This window comes from Ursus maritimus (assembly GCF_017311325.1).
Source record: "Ursus maritimus isolate PB19 chromosome X unlocalized genomic scaffold, ASM1731132v1 scaffold_X1, whole genome shotgun sequence".
Classification (NCBI taxonomy): Eukaryota; Metazoa; Chordata; class Mammalia; order Carnivora; family Ursidae; genus Ursus; species Ursus maritimus.
Window position 1 is genome coordinate 104,469,890 of NW_024423319.1, and position 16,882 is coordinate 104,486,771.

At 38.3% G+C, this 16,882-nt stretch overlaps 1 protein-coding gene across 1 annotated transcript in view; it reads right to left on the reverse strand.

The window, feature by feature from the left end:
* The window catches only part of POLA1 (DNA polymerase alpha 1, catalytic subunit), a 308,487-nt gene that overhangs the window by 178,700 nt on the left and 112,905 nt on the right, over positions 1–16,882 (reverse strand). Inside the window, exons 27-30 of the mRNA XM_040633339.1 lie at positions 11,077–11,109; positions 10,206–10,298; positions 7,479–7,684; positions 5,296–5,428 (exon numbers count right to left, since the gene is read on the reverse strand). Coding sequence (XP_040489273.1) covers positions 5,296–5,428; positions 7,479–7,684; positions 10,206–10,298; positions 11,077–11,109 — 465 coding nt within the window. The remainder of the gene's footprint in view (positions 1–5,295; positions 5,429–7,478; positions 7,685–10,205; positions 10,299–11,076; positions 11,110–16,882) is intronic.

Consider the following 16,882-nt stretch of genomic DNA (forward strand, 5'->3'; position numbering starts at 1 on the left):
TAAAATAAAATAAAATAAAATAAAATAAAATAAAATAAAATAAAATAAATAAAATAAGCCACATGTACCATAAGGGAGATGTGAACAGTGTTAGGGAGAGAGTTTAGAGAAGCAAAGATCACTTCCATCTGGGAGCAGAAATCACAGGAGAAAAAAACTTGAGCTGGCATGTGAAGAAAAAGAGGATTTTAAGAAAAGGTGACAGGAGCAAGAACATTCTGGGCAGATAAAAGCAAAAGTTAAAAGCAAGAGGTAACACAAAATACAGTCCGTCAGCCTGAAATTCAGTATGCACAAAGCGTAGGAGGGAGATATCTAGTTCTGTGGCGGGTTTCAAAAGACAAAAGGAAGGGCAGGGGACAGGGTGCTGCATGACCAGATCATCTCAACATGGTCTTGCAGATTCCTAGGGGTTCCGGATACCCTTTCAGAGAGTCGAGAGGTCAAAATTATTGTCCTAACAATACTGCTTGCACTGGTGATGCAGAAGCAATGGTAGGTAAAGGTTCTTATGCCTCATAAACACAAATCAGGGCAGCCACACTGAACGGTGCTACCACTTGTATTCTTTACCACCACACACTCAGACAGACAGACACACACACACACACACACACACACACACGCCAGTTTCACTAAAGAATGCCCTTCATGGAAGAGAAAACGTTATTAGTTTTTTAAGCTTCTGACCTTGAACAGAAGGCTAGTACTTTGTGTAACAAAATAAGAAGTACACACAAGGCATGTCTACTGTATACTGAAGAGGGAAGGTTGCTTGAGGAAAAGCACTTGTGCGACTGTTCTGAGTTGCAAGCTAAACTAGCCGCCTTGTTCACAGAACATAATTCTTCCTTGCAAGCATGACAGGCCAACTACTGCTATTAAAATGTGGGTCTCTGGCAGACAATTTCTCAAAGAAGAACGGGGTGAGCCTGCAACTTCAAGAGTAACAACTGGTAGTACATCTTGCCTATGATAAAATTCAACCTTTCAAGCACAAATTAGAATTTTGGAAAACTTATTTGCATGTGTGTGAGCCTGACAGCTTTTCAATAAAGACTTTTTTGATGATATAGGTAGGAATATTTTAAAATGCAATTTTTGATAATGTACAATGAAATGCATCAATATTTGGAAGATCTGTAAAACCCAGGAAATTATCATTTCACAAATGACCAAAGCATTAAAATGCCATGCATGAGAAAAATATCTATTCCAAGTACAACACAGACCAACAGATTTTTCACGTGAGAGTACAGAAAGTTCACTGTTAAGGTTTCAGATGTCCACATTACAATAATTTTTATGAAAATGCTACTTAGATAATACTGGTGTAGAATCAAAGAAGAGGGGCGCCTGGGTGGCACAGCGGTTAAGCGTCTGCCTTCGGCTCAGGGCGTGATCCCAGCGTTATGGGATCGAGCCCCACATCAGGCTCTTCTGCTATGAGCCTGCTTCTTCCTCTCCCACTCCCCCTGCTTGCGTTCCCTCTCTCACTGGCTGTCTCTATCTCTGTCAAATAAATAAAATCTTTAAAAAAAAAAAAATCAAAGAAGAATACATACAACTATCCGAAAAGTCCTGAAATATTTTTCTCCAGTTATGTATCTGTGTGAAAATGGATTTTCTTCCTATACTTCAACCAAAACCACACATCACGACAGAATGGACACTCAAGTGGATATGAGAATCCAGATGTTTTCTACCAAACTAGACATTACAAAGATTTGCAAAATTACAAAATGATGCCATTTCTCCAGGTAATTTTTCATTGTTTTGAAATATATAATTTTCAAGGAAAAGTTATTTTTGTAATCACATACTGGGCTCATTGCTATTTTGAAACAAATGCATAAATGCTTTAAAAGTTTCTCAGTTTTAATTTCTAACAGTAAATATTAACACAGGCCACATAAACAAAAGCTCTTACAGTCCCCTCAATTATTTGAAGAGTGTGCAAGTGTCCTGAGACCAGGAAATGTGAGAACTGCTGGAGCAGAATAAAGCAGGTCCTCCAACAAGGCTGCATATACCCACATCATGTCCACTTTCTAAATCGTACACTCAAGTGCAGGAGAGTGCCTAGGAAATGCTCCCAAGTATCTGAATCTCCTCTAACCTGCATTATGCAGAGTCTTGATTGACTGGAACGGGTATTACTGCATAGAAATCTTAATCAATATAACTCTACTTAAAAAAACCATTATCTTCTTCAATTGACCATACTTCAGAGCAATATTAAGAAATTCTGAATTTCATGTGACATACTTTCCAATTAGATTGGGGCTATTTGGGGATCTTACAAGCTACTTTTAGAAGGCTTGATTTAAAAAAAAAAAAAAAACAACAACCGCTTCCTGGTGTTTTAGGCTCAAGTTAACCAGGGCTATACAAATCAGCTGTGAAGTACTTTGTGTTACCTTATGAAAAATATCTACGCTAAGATTGCGGTAATTCAGAAAATCACACATGATGTTTTTCACTTGTTTTTAACAACAAGGGCTAAAATCTCTGGAAAGGCAAATCTCACCACTTTACCCCTCCATCCTAGGCTAGCCTCCTATTTTCAATCCCTCCCAAGATGACAAAAATATCCCTAACTACAGATATTCTGTCATAAGACCATCCACAACCAGTCACATACAAAGACTCTTCCATTCCACTTCCTTTGAAAGCAATGAAATGTAAAAATGAATTGCTCCCAAGTTTTAAACATTGCAAGTATTCAGACAAATGTTAATCAAGACACATCACCTTTGACATATATAGCTTGCTGTAAAAAGACTTAGGAATAAGTATGATATAGATAGTCCTTTCATCAGAATTCACTGCACTCCTGTCAACACTGCAGAAATCTGTTTTATTTTTAAGAAGTATTAAAATATGGGACAGTAAATATCTTTGAAAGACCATTTCCATCTTGTAAACATGGACCATGCTTTGCTTATTCAATTTTACATCCCAGAATGTAGCACTTGCACATAAGAGGTACTGCATGTTTGATGAATGGAAGAGTAGAAAAGCAAGTGAATTCTTTTAATATTCACTGAACAACTGTTATTTGCCAGCTACTACATCAAGTGAAATGGAGAATATAAAGACAGTAAGTCACAATTTTAGCTCTGCCACAGAAAATGAAGGCACAGCCCTAATCACATCAAGTATTACTATTATTGTTATGATAATAATGTCACTATAAATTGATAATTAGTGAAGCTGAATGATGGATACATGGGGATTCATAATACTATTCTCTACTTTTGTATGTAAGTTTAACAATTTTGATAGTAAAAATTTCAAAATAACAAGACTGCAGACCGTTCACAAGCACTCGGAGACCACCAGTGCATTGGCAACTCTGGTTTCTTTGCGTACTAGTCATACGGTGTCATCATTCCTATAAGATGACAGTGTGGGCGCACTGGCCTGGAGGACACACGCTCAGTGTTCTTTACCAATAATGTGGTCATGTTTTGATTCGGCCTTCCCAACTCCTGCCTGGAACCCCTTGTGAAAGAGGGCCCACATTTCTAAGGTAGATCGTGTCAGGGATACAATCTGCAAAATCGACGCAAAAATTGATCCAAGGAAGACTGAGGTCATAACTCTTACTAATGCACATTTCTCAGACGGACCAAACAAATTCGGAAAGGAAATCACTTTTTAGATGCCACAAGCGATGCCATGCCAACAGGTAAACACTGCATCGCTTCAAGTGAAGAGCTAGTGCCAAGGCACATGTTCTCTTACAATATTTACTTCTATTTTTTTGTACTTCCATGTAGAAACGAATGTCTTTTTTTGTGACATTAAAGACATCATGGTTAAGGTGTAGGAAACAAATGACTCACCTAAGAATAAATACTAATCCTAAGGATATGCACAGAAAATATTCATCTTCTCTAAAAACCAAAGAAATGCAAATTAAATGCAACCGTGAGACACTGTTTCATATCATAATGATAGCACTATTTTAATATCACCAGTGACATTATCACCAATGAACTATCACCAACATGAGCAAATCTGTGGTGAAACTGGCACACATATTTTTTTCTTATCAATGGGTATCACCCTTGTACAAAGCAATTTGGAAAGAGCCATACAGGTATTTGCATCTTTTGACTCAAGTAGTTCACTTTAAGGAACCTAAACTAAGAAAATAATTCATCCGAAAGCAAAAAGATAAAGAAAGATGTTCAATACAGTTATTTCCAGTATCCAAAATAATGTAAATAATCAAATAGAAATTTTAAATAAAGATATATCAGTGATACATAAAATTAATATGATCATTTTTAAGATAATATAGAAATGTGGAACAATCTGTGTCAAATAAAAACAGATTTCAAAATAATATATATTGTAATTGCTTCAATGTAAAAATATGTTTTCAAGAGTAAGGAACTGTGCAAAAATGACAAGCATCCCTTTAGCACAAGGGGTATCATGAATGAGTTTTAACTCTAAGTCTTCTATTTAATGTCATCATTAGACTCTATTTCATTAAAATTCCTTTTTTGTATCAGCTTTGACAACGAAACCTATTTATCACAAAATGGGTAAAATGGTATTCACAAAATTAGCTTCTGAACTTGTAAGGGTACTCTTTTTAAATGGGGGATAAAAGGAAATCTGCAACCTAACATCTTACATTACGCAGCACTTTGGAAACCAAGGTTTTATTTTTCAAATTAGGTAAGGAAAAATATTCCTCATTTTCAATAACTAAGACTGTCCATAAAGTCTAAATTACATAGCTGAAAAAGAAAATAAAAGCGCAAGTGCTCTGGCTATAAAGAAAATGCTATCGCCATCTTAATTCTAAAGAACAATGTCCAAAAAAAGCATTTTGATTACAGTACCTATAAGGATCACCTTCTGTGAAAGTCTCACACACACTTACACATGCACGCACACACACACACTGTCTCCATCTTTCTCTAAGCTTACAGACCTGTCTTCCCAAACAACTATAAGTGAGGAAGACTAGGGAGAAGGTAATACTCTCTAGTCCCCTAAGCATCAACTACATCACTCCACAGAATCTCTGGAAATGAGGCTTCTAGCAAGTAAGAGATGGAGAGAGAAGGCCCCTGTGGCTGACATGGCGGCACCACGGCTGGAAGAGGAAGAGTGGTATGCTAACGCTCCATTGGTGAGTTAGTTGTTAAGCAGTTTTCATCACCAGCTAGAATTTATTTCGACTGCAAGGATGAGGTGGTTCTTCAACTAGCTGAAGGAGGCAAAAAACACATGGCAGCAGCTGGGCTCAGCAATAAATGCTACATTTACCTTGTTAATTTCAAACTGGCTCACTGGGACACTGCCATTTAGCACATTTTCTCCAATTTCTATTAACCTCTTCTGAATGTTTTCCACTATAGTGTCTCGGCTTTGATCAGAAAGAATCTGGCCAATGACAAAGCTGCAAAGAAAGAGAGGGATTCATTTTTTTAATATTATACTTTATTAATAAAGGAGAGAAAAGGAAGATAAATGCCATTAGATTAACATGTGGACAAGAGCTGTACTGAAAGCTAACATGAGGGTGAATGTCCAAAAGGCCGTTACTATTTGTTTTTTAACATTAACTCTACCAAAGGTTTACCAACCTTGGAATGTCAGGTTTGCCCTTAAACATACAGACCATTTTCTAATGCAGCAGCTAATGCTTCATACAAAATGTGGACAGAGAAAGGTATGTGTTCCATCCACAACTGTATATATCCAATTACAAAATTCACAAGCAGTTATACTCTACTCATAGGTTAAAATTTTAAAAGACAAAAATTTCACTTTCCCCATAAAGCACCAAGATACTAGCTCTGATATCACCAAACTGAGATGACCATTAGTTAGGTAAGCAGAAATACAGATCTTTATGCAAATTTTTTTAAACCCAAAGATTTCAAACTTCTCTTTCTTCAGCTTCATTATATTCCTCAGTGTTCTCCAACCTTATGCTATCCCTGAAAAACTTATTATTCTACCAGACCCCCTCAAAAAACAAGAGAAAAGAGAAATAGGAGTAAGGAAGCCAATATTTTATCCATTTCTGAGAAAATGCAGAGCGAGGGTTTGACAGCTGCATTATAATTTGTCAGAAAAAGAACCCTGACAAAAACATTTGTATAGCTTTAATTACTAATACATTTCTAACTCAGAGAAATTTACTTCTATTATGATGCATCTTTTCTTAGAAAACACAAAGCTGAAGAGAACACTCTAATCGACAGTCTATACAAAGTAGTTTCATCTTTGGGTACATTTGGGGGCAATGAAGCATTTCAAACTCCATTTCATAAAAGGCTAACAGTGACCTATAGTCGGATGATCAACTTTGCCTAATCAAGAATGGTTTTGCAGAAGCAACAATTGCTCAATCTCCCAACTTGAAAGCAAGAGGACTGGAAAACAAGTAAAAAGTGTGAATATTTGGCAATATTAAAATTAATTTAAATTTTGCTTTTTAAAAAAAAAGATTTTATTTATTTATTTGACAGAGAGAGACAGTGAGAGAGGGAACACAAGCAAGGGGAGTGGGGGAGGGAGAAGCAGGCTTCCCGCCAAGCAGGGGCTCGATCCCAGGACCCCGGGATCATGACTTGAGCCAAAGGCAGCCACTTAACGGCTGAGCCACCCAGGCGCCCCTAAATTTTGCTTTAAAGAAAAAAAGAATTCTTCTATTTTCAGAATTGGGCAGGTTCATCGAACAGGAATATCTAAAAAGATGGTACATTAAATACCTAAGGATTCAGGCTTTTCTAAATGGATGCTTTAGAAATTAATGTGACCCTTTAAAAAAGGCCTTAGTATCACAATTTCCAGTCTCAGATGCAAAGCTAGGGGGATCAGCCATGACATTTATTATTTCTGAGGTACTTATGGTACTTGAGAACTAGCTCTTAAATTAACCTAAGATTAGTAAAAATCACGTATTTTTTCCTTTCTGCTAGAGATTCATAAGAATCTTTATACACAAATGATATGGATGGGAACAAAGTCTCAGTCTACGGTCCACTAAGAATCCCAGAATATTTAAGCCACAACATGGGAACACCTTAACAATTATGTTCCTGAAAAGGCTCTACAACAATTCAGGAACACAACACAAGGCACTTTCTAATAAGAATATGAAAGCAAAACAAAACAGATACAAGCCAACATCAATGAAACCAACTCTGTAGGGAGCTAAAATGTGAAGGTTCACCCTCACTATGAGTTACAACACCTAAGATGTATCTTACAGCAAGTATCTCTTACTGAGCAAATATAGCTTTTGCTAAGTAAGTTTTAATCTACCTGGGAAATTCCACTCCAAATGAGTGAGAATCATTAATATGCAACAACAACAACAACAACAAAGATATTGCATCCTTGGGCTTTGCAGAATCACAGATCTTCTCCATGTCATTAATACTCCAAGTTTTTACAAACAAACAAACAAACAAAGCAAAAATGAAAGCTGAACTCACTTTCCAGTTTCTTTAGCAAGATCACACCAATCTCTTCGAACTATATCTAACCCTTTCAGCTCCTGTTTGGTGGAGTAATTCCCATCCGACGTTGGCTCAACAACCAGAGCGCCGTACTTCTTTTTCTTCAGCAGTAGCAGAGACTTGAAAACACCATCAATGTCTATTTCAAGCAGTTTGTACAACTTGTTCACTTCACTTTTTACCTGTGAAAATTTCAAGCATTAATACTAGCCCTCCAACATCTACCAGGGAGAAGATGAACATGCTACCAATTCCCAAGAGTTAATCTAAACAGAACTTGAATTCTCACAAGATTAGAATGCGTTTACTCAGGTGATATATAATACAGTATTATGCTGAGTGTGATGCAAAACCACTGAAAGAGCACAGGGACAAAAACAAACTGAAAAAAACACGTAATATAAATATATCATCCCATTCAACCAAAGGACAGAATTGGCAGGGTCCGCCCCAGGAAATTTACAAAAATTAAGAAAGTCTTTTTAAATCTAAAAACCAAATGCATGTGCGGGGTGGGTGTCTTTACGATAATTACCTATGACCAACAAAGAATAAGCAGACACTGAAAAGGAAGTAAGCCACTGAAGGTGTTATCAATAGAGATGTTAAAAGGATTTAAGTTCCCTGGTTAGAGAGACTGTGGACTCTGAGAAACAAACTGAGGGCTTCAGAGGGGAGGGGGGTGGGGGAATGGGATAGGCTGGTGATGGGTAGTAAGGAGGGCACGTATTGCATGGTGCACTGGGTGTTATACGCAACTAATGAATCATGGAACTTTACATCAAAAACCAGGGATGGGGCGCCTGGGTGGCACAGCGGTTGAGTGTCTGCCTTCGGCTCAGGGCATGATCCCGGCATTCTGGGATCGAGCCCCACATCAGGCTCCTCCGCTATGAGCCTGCTTCTTCCTCTCCCACTCCCCCTGCTTGTGTTCCCTCTCTCGCTGGCTGTCTCTATCTCTGTCAAATAAATAAATAAAATCTTTAAAAAAACAAAAACAAAAACAAAATACCAGGGATGTACTGTATGGTAACTAACATAATATATTATTATTAAAAAAAAGTTCCCTGGTTAGCTTTCTATAAAAGATCAACCCTAAAGGCGCTCGTTGGCAACCCTGTCCCAAACCTGCCAGGGACCCCCTCACTCTTGAGAGCTTTCTCTGTATCTTCACTTAAACTTCTATCGCTTTACTCACAAAAAAAAAATAATAAATGCATATGTCCTTACCTTCAAACTACTGAATTAGAGATTAGATAGTCCAACAAGTAGGTATGTGGCTAGAAATAAGTAAAACCTTGACTATTAAAATAATGTCTAAGGGGCGCCCGGTTGGCTCAGTTGGTTGAGCATCTGACTCTTGGTTTTGGCTCAGGTCATGATCTCAGGGCCGTGGGAAGGAGCCCCACGCATCAGGCTCTGCGTTCAGTGCAGAGTGTGCTTGAGATTCTCTCTCCCCCCCCTGCCCCTTCCACTGCACGTGCTCTCCCTCTCAAATAAACAAATAAAATCTTAAAAATAGTAATGTCTAAGATCTCCCTGTATCTCCCAAAGCACCTTACATATAAGGAAATAACTATATGTTGAACAAAAAATGACCACATCACCTACTCTTTATTGATAAGATCAAGGCACAGCCAATCACCTCTAGGGAAAATACACAGCTTTTTCAAGTCCAATATGAGGACAACAGGCCAGGCCTGCTCTCAGGTGAAGCCTACAGGTCATATTTCACACATATTAGTGGAGAAAGGCAGGAAGTTGTTACTTTGTAAGATGTTATCTTAGTTCTAGTTTATTGGGACAAGATGTTAACACAGCAATTACTGAAGAAACACTTGCTAATTGTAAACTGCAATTAGGAGGCAACAAATGACTACTTTTAAATGTCCACTTTCCTTTTCAAATATATTTTACATACTCTTGTAAAAATTATAAATGTGTGTACATGTATGAAGATAGGTGTTTATCCGTATTAGGATATGAAACCCATCTGAATACTACTGGAGATACAGTTCTCCTCATGCATAATGTAATAATTATAAATATGACCATATTTTAAATTTTTTTAAAAGATTTTATTTGTTTATTTCGGGGGGGGGGTCAGCATGAGCGGGGAAGGGGCAGAGGGAGAGGGAGAAGCAGACTCCCCGCTGAGCAGGGAATCCTGACTCGGGGCTCCTTCCCAGGACTCTGAGATCATGACCTGAGCCAAAGGCAGATGCTTAACCAACCGAGCCGTACTTTAAATCTAAATTAAAATTTTTTCTGCTTTCTTCTTTTATCGGAAAGTAGACACAGGGTATATCACAGGTGTGAGGCACTGTGAACCCCCTCGCAAGACCCAGAACAGCAGCAGCTAGAGTCAGAGATATCACTGTAGCCAGGCCTAAGCCCAACATCACAAAAGTGTGAGAACACCACAGTCACCAGCCTCAGAAACAAGATGAAAACATCTCACACTGTTTTCAAAGTAAAAATGTATTTATCATTTAAGGAAAAAATACTCTCCATTGAATTTTACCCTTAAAAACAAACAATTGGAGTAGAGGTTAAGAAAAATAAGAGGATGAGGAAATGAGAAGCACCAAGTTTATTATTTTCCGAAGCACGCATGTACACATACATGAATTTATGAAGTTCCATGTTAAAAGAGAATTCACAAAAGCAGGTAAAACAGATAATTCCATCAAATTATCTCACCTTGTTTCCCAATTTATATACTTCTTCCAGATCAGTGCTGTTGGTGTTTATCATAATTGAATCTGTATCTCCATAAATAACTTCAAGATTCATCTAATAAGAAGCAAAAATTATAAAACTTAACAACAAAAACAGTGATCATATACAATGAAACTCAAGATTTTTTATACTACAGAAATTACAGGTTCCGTTGATTTTTCAAAAGTTTATGTTTGTTCTTATCCATATTGTCAGAGGAGTACAATCAAAGATTAAGCTCCAATAAACTAGAAAGGAAAGCCACTGTCACATTAAGAAAACCTAGCTAATTTTCTTAAAACAAACAGACAGCAGAGTGGCAGGGGAAATGTCTAGTTTCAACTGAAACAAACTGTGGAACTGAATAATATAAAGAAGGATAAGAAACTAGGAGGGGGGGGTCTATATTTATCCACTGTACCATAAGCTTAGTGTGGTCATGGCGATTTACAAAGCAGAAACATAATGTGTTTTACAATTCAGGGGCACGAATCCATATGAAATTCTTCATAGTTTCAAACAGTATTCAGTAGAATATGAAGAATGCAAAAAAAAAATCAATCATAACAAACAACACTAGAGCACATACAGTATAAAGGCCTAGAAGTAAACTCTAATTAGCACTGTTACTAATTTGCTTGAAACACTCACATATAGGCTTCAAGCAGCGGCTAGATCATATCCGTGTTAGTAAAAGAAAAAAGCCATAATCCATTAGGAGGGATTATAAACGTAAACTAGGCATCCTAAGAAGCCATCTCCAGTCTGTTTGGGTTATAATTTTCCTTGAATACAAAACGTCGCCAGGTATGATATTTAAGAGTCACTGTATAATGAAAATGTTCAGCATTACCTTCTGTACCATCTCCTTTGTATGCATCAAAATCTAAATGAAAGAAAAAGTGAAGATTAATGTATTACATAGTTACAAAACCATTAACATAAGTAAGTACATAGAGATAGATAACCCAAAGACTGGTCATACATTTTAAAGCTCTTCATGGTTTTCTAACTACAAACCTTAAAATAACAGTAACATCGACATAATTTAAAAGTAAATTAGCCTCTATGTTGATTCTTAGCCAGAGATATGTAAGCAGCTCTACTGTAAATATCTACTTAATATTTATGTAAAGCTCTATTTTTAATAAACATGCATAATAAAAACATCCCTTTATGATATGGCAAAAAGGCAAACTATTCTCATTACTAATATTTAAATAGAACTGCATGGCTGAAAAACAAAAGCTTAACAGAGCATTTCAAATCTGGCAATTCTTACCCATGGTATTCAAATCTTAAAAAGTGAAAAAAATAAATATATATGCACTAGATTTAAATTTCTTCTCAAGATTGTAACTTTCCTGAAGGCAGAGAGTAGACCTTCACATATTCTTGGGAGCTAGCACAGTGCCCAGTACAAACGCAGGGCTCAATAAATATTCGGTGAATAGAGACAAACATCTAGATAATATGTGTAGACAGGATTGCCCCTAGGCCCATATAGCCGCAGACTGGAGACATGTATTACAGAGCCCTATAAACCCTGAACTTAGATTATCTTTTACACCCACCCCTTACTTTCCACTTCCACTGCTTCCTCCGCTTTATTACAGTCTCCTAATTTTGTTCAGGCATTCACTGTCTTATGTTCTTAGAGAAGAAAGCCCTTCCCTTGTCCTGAGGGTGGTGGGTGCTGGTGAATATGGATTAGGCTAATCGATGGTTTGGGTTTTTTTTTTAAGATTTATTTATTTGAGAAAGAGAGAGAGAGGGAGAGGGAGAGCACGAGTAGAGGGAGGAGGCGGAGGGAGAGGGAGAAGCAGGCTCCCCACTGAGCAGGGAGCCTGATGCGGGGCTCGATCCCAGGACCCTGGGATCATGATCTGAGCTGAAGGCAGATGCTTAACCGACTGAGCCACCCAGGTGCCCCTAATCAATGGTTTTAATAGTGGCTGTAGACTGAAATCACCTGGGGAACTTAAAAAAAAAAACACACACACACACACACGCACACAAACAAACAGCAATACCAGCCCAGGTAAGTTTTTTGAAAAAGCTCTCCAGATACTTATGTTGCAGGCAGGGCTAAGGACCACTGGCCTAAGGTAATCATGAAAATCCCATTCTGAAAACGGTTTTCAGTTGACAGTTTGTCCCCTTCCCAACTAGACCACAAGCTCTTGGGGGCCAGAGCACATGTTTGTGCCTAACTTCAGGCTTCACATGTGACAGGTGTTCAAAATACCATTTGCTTGGTGACTGGTGGGTCTCACAGTAATCCCAATTACTTTCCTGAAATTCAGTTAACTCCTAAAAAACATTCACTCTCCACTTCATCTTCACTTTTAAACATCTAAATTGCAGGGAACTGCATTGTGGGAGACTATCTGACAATTCCTTCAGGAAGAGGGCAATAATGAGATCAACCAAGTTAATCACAGTGAGGATAGAACTCCCCCCTTCCATCCCAACAGGCTTTGCCTCCCTATCACAACAGACAAGTCCACAAGGTAACCATTACCTAAGAAAAATACCTCAGACACAATTTGTCAACCTTTCACTGCAACTCAGCATATGCAGGAGCCAATTTCCTCTACTCTTCTTTCACACCATGAACGAAGCCTACTATGTCACCCTTGAGTGTACCTCCAATGTGTACTGGCACCCTTCATCTTTCAGATCTACCACCGCCTCTATTGTCTCCCGCCACCAACTCACAACCATTTCCACGTGTGACCTGAGGGCTGCTACTGAAACGATTTTCTCTTTGACAGCAGAAACCTGGTGTTGGATCTTTTGCACAAAAATGGTAGAAAACGAAGCAAAACATAAAGACTATACTGCAACTGCTTTTCTCCACCTAATAACTTTTATCTTAGAGATTATTTCCTATCTATACACACAGAACTGCCTTATTCTTTCTTACTGGCTATACAGTATTCCATTGTGTGACTCGATCGTGATATATTTAACCAGCGTTCTAGTAATAAACATGTAGGCTGTTTCTGATCTTTACCTTTATAATCACACTTCAACAAATAATCCTTCTTTTTTAAAGATTTTATTTATTTATTTGACAGAGAGAGAGCCAGCGAGAGAGGGACCACAAGCAGGGGGAGTGGGAGAGGAAGAAGCAGGCTCCCAGCGGAGGAGCCTGATGCAGGGTTCGATCCCAGAACACCAGGATCACGCTGTGAGCCAAAGGCAGATGCTTAACGACTGAGCCACCCAGGCGCCCCTCAACAAACAATCCTTATACATAAATAAACTGCCAGTAACAAGATAAACTCCTATAAGAAGACTTACTGGGTCAAAGGTTATATGGGTTCAAATTTTTTATAAATATAGCCAAATAGCTCTCCACAGAGGTTACACCAATTTCTTTTTTTTAAAAAAGAATTTATTTATTTGACAGTGAGAGAGAGAGAGGGCACACAAGTAGGGGGAGCAGCAGGCAGAGGGAGACAGGCTCCCCACTGAGCAGGGAGCCTGATGCGGGGCTCAACCCCAGGATCCTGGGATCACAACCCGAGCCAAAGGCAGACGCTTAAAGACTGAGCCACCCAGGCGCCCCAGAGGTTATACCAATTTCTGAGGATAGTTTCATCGCCATCTTTCCAGGGGACCTCAACAATAGCCAATGACTATGCTCGACTTCAGGTTCAAGGTCCTCACCACAGCACGTCAACTCTTCAGTCCATTCTACAGGAGACAATCCACAACCAGGCTGATCCTGACCTAGCACGCCTCTTCACTAAGCACTTCTACACGGCAGGTACCACAGTGCCCCGTCTGGACCAACGCTTACCCAAGTGCTAAAGAGCAGAATCACCCGAAAGCCACCCTTGATTCAAACTGCTCACTGGGGAGGGCTCAACTGCTAGATACCCTGTGCACTACCAAATGCTTAGTATGAAGCAGAAAGCCTGGTGCACAGGAGCTATTGATGATTATTTGTAAAATACTGAACGAATAATGCTAAGGAGTGGGCAGTATTACAAACCCCATTTTATAGATGAGTAAGATTAGACCCTCTGATTTTACCCAAAATAACAGAACTAGTCAAGAGTATGATCTAAAAGCTGGAACTTATGTCTCTTTTTCTTTTCAGAATGTTTCACTACCTTGTTAAAAAACCCATACCACATGACTGCTCTGGAAGCCAACAGTTAAAAACTTACACTTCACAGGTATTTTCCCCATTAAGGAAATGCATTTTTAAAAGAAGTCACAGGTATCAAGAAAAGTCTACTGGACACATGGTACAGTGATTACAAGATGTCCGTTCATAAGTTCACTTCAAATTGACAAGCCTAATATTAAAGCTACCCATTCTGACAGAAAATCATTTTATAAGTGCCAACAGCTAGAAAACAGGGCTATAAAGGCTTGCTAAATTCATTAATAAGGCAGTCTGCAGTTATCTGATTTCACAGCAACACCTGCATATTTATCTACTCATTACCAATTGGATGATGGAATTTTTTCAAGCACATTTCAAAAATCTGCCAACTTCAAGTGTAAAAAAATAAACTTTGCGGTTAATTTTTCCCTTAACAAAGTACAGCTGTTGAGAATAATTGTTCAAGATCTTACCCTGTAATGTCAACTGCAGCAGAACAAAGAGTATTTAATTAGCAAATCTATCCAGTAATTCAACACCTATTATATAAAATGCCTTCGTGATTTTATTCAGGATAATTTGCTAAGAGGGTTATTACTGACATTCAGATGGAATTTAAAATTCCTACGCAAGTCGAGTCATAATAGCAGTAATGATCTCCCCAATCAGGAGATTCGGTGTCACACAAGGCTCTCTTGCAATGCAGCAGCCGATTTCCTGACTTCTTAATTCCTGGGCTCAGCTCAGTGAGAGCCCTTCATGCCGATATTTCAGTCAGCAATACATCTTTAATGGGACTCTATTAAAATAACTAGAACAAAAATGACTTTTTTTTTGGTTAAAAAGAATGACAGCACTGCCATCATATCAATCATTGCAGGCTTTCCAGAACAGTGCCGTTAGGGGAAAAGAGGAGGGGGAAACAGGAAAGGAGTGGGGCTGGGGGTGGGGAGAGCAGTAATTAAAATAATACGAAAAAGTGTTTTAACCCCAATCTGAGCCTCTGAAGGCTGGTGAAGGGTGGTGGGGACTAAAAGGAAATGTGAAGTGTATCTAAAAAAACTCTTTCCCAAAGAAAATAATGTATTCAGAAATACACACACAATGTGATTTACTAAGCAGAAAGAACATGTTTATGACGCCGGGTTTAACAGCGGCAGAGACCTAAGACCAACTTCTACTGACGTGTGTACTTACAGCTTCTCCTGCCGAGGCCGGGATAAAGCTGGGGTCCTTACTTTTTGTCAGGACAGAATACGGGTGTCTGTCAATGCATTTAAAGGTTAGGAAATGGTTTTAAATGCTATTATAGACTAAAACTGTGCTTATTAATACTAAATGAAAGTGAGAAAACACCAATTTTCCATGGTTAAAAAAAAGTTGCAAGCTCCTTTTACAAAAGCACAGGTCTGTGACAGTGACATCTACTATCAACAAGAAACCTACTTTGATGATATATGATGGCAGATGATGCAAATACTAAATGCAACAGAAATCCTACAAATTAAGAAAATGCTGGGTAAGGTCAAATCCTAACAAATAATGCATGAACAGAATGACAACTGAAATCTCAATGGCTTTAGGATTCTTCTGTTACCGATGACATAAAATTAGATTTAAACTCAAAAGGTTTTAAAAAAAAAACATTAGCATAACAGGGGTAGCAAAATGAATGGTTTTGAAGGATAGGGAAGAGAAAAAGTAGAAGAAATATAAATATTATGATATTTGGTAATCCAACCATTATCTAAGCTTTCCTAGTCCCAATTTCGGCAGTTTCCAAGCAGGACTCTGTGTTACTCAGTTCTCCCACTTGGCAAACATTTATTTCATCTTCATTACATTCGACGGCCTTTTTCTTATTTTCCTATCCCCTGATATTCTTAGGTGTGTGTCTTCTCTCTAAGATGCTCAAGGAGCATAAGCTATGGATTTAATAAGCACCCTACTTTCGTTCTCCACCACTGAACACTCCTGTCTGGGTTCCTTACTGCCTTTAAACCTGAGTTTTACCTTCTTTAAAACTGGGGGAAAAGGACCACCCAGGTCCCTGAGATACGTGGGAATAAAAAGAACTCTATGACGAAAACACGGATAGCAAAGAAAAAACATTATACAAATACAAGTTTAAAGAAAAGTCAGGGGTCTGAAATGTGAGTACTGGTTTAAACTGCCAATAAGTAGCTGAGTGATTTGCGAACCATCTGGGTTCTCTCTCTAGGTCTTAGCATCCTCATTTAAAAAATGAAGAGGCTGGGATTCCTCCCAGATCTAAAAATCTAGAATCCAAGTTTGACATGTAGAAACACCTCTATCCTTTTATCTGGTTGTTTTGTCTTTCAACCACATTCATTTCTTTAGTAATAGGAAAAGGAGGCACTAATATGTCCAACAAAAACCATCAGCATTACAAGAATATATATCCATATTCTAGGTACTTTGAGGGCTATGTGGTTGTAAAATGACTAGAAATATGTAGGCTCTCACAAGTTGTCTGCATATAGCTTAATGCACCTAATATAAGTGAGTGGGT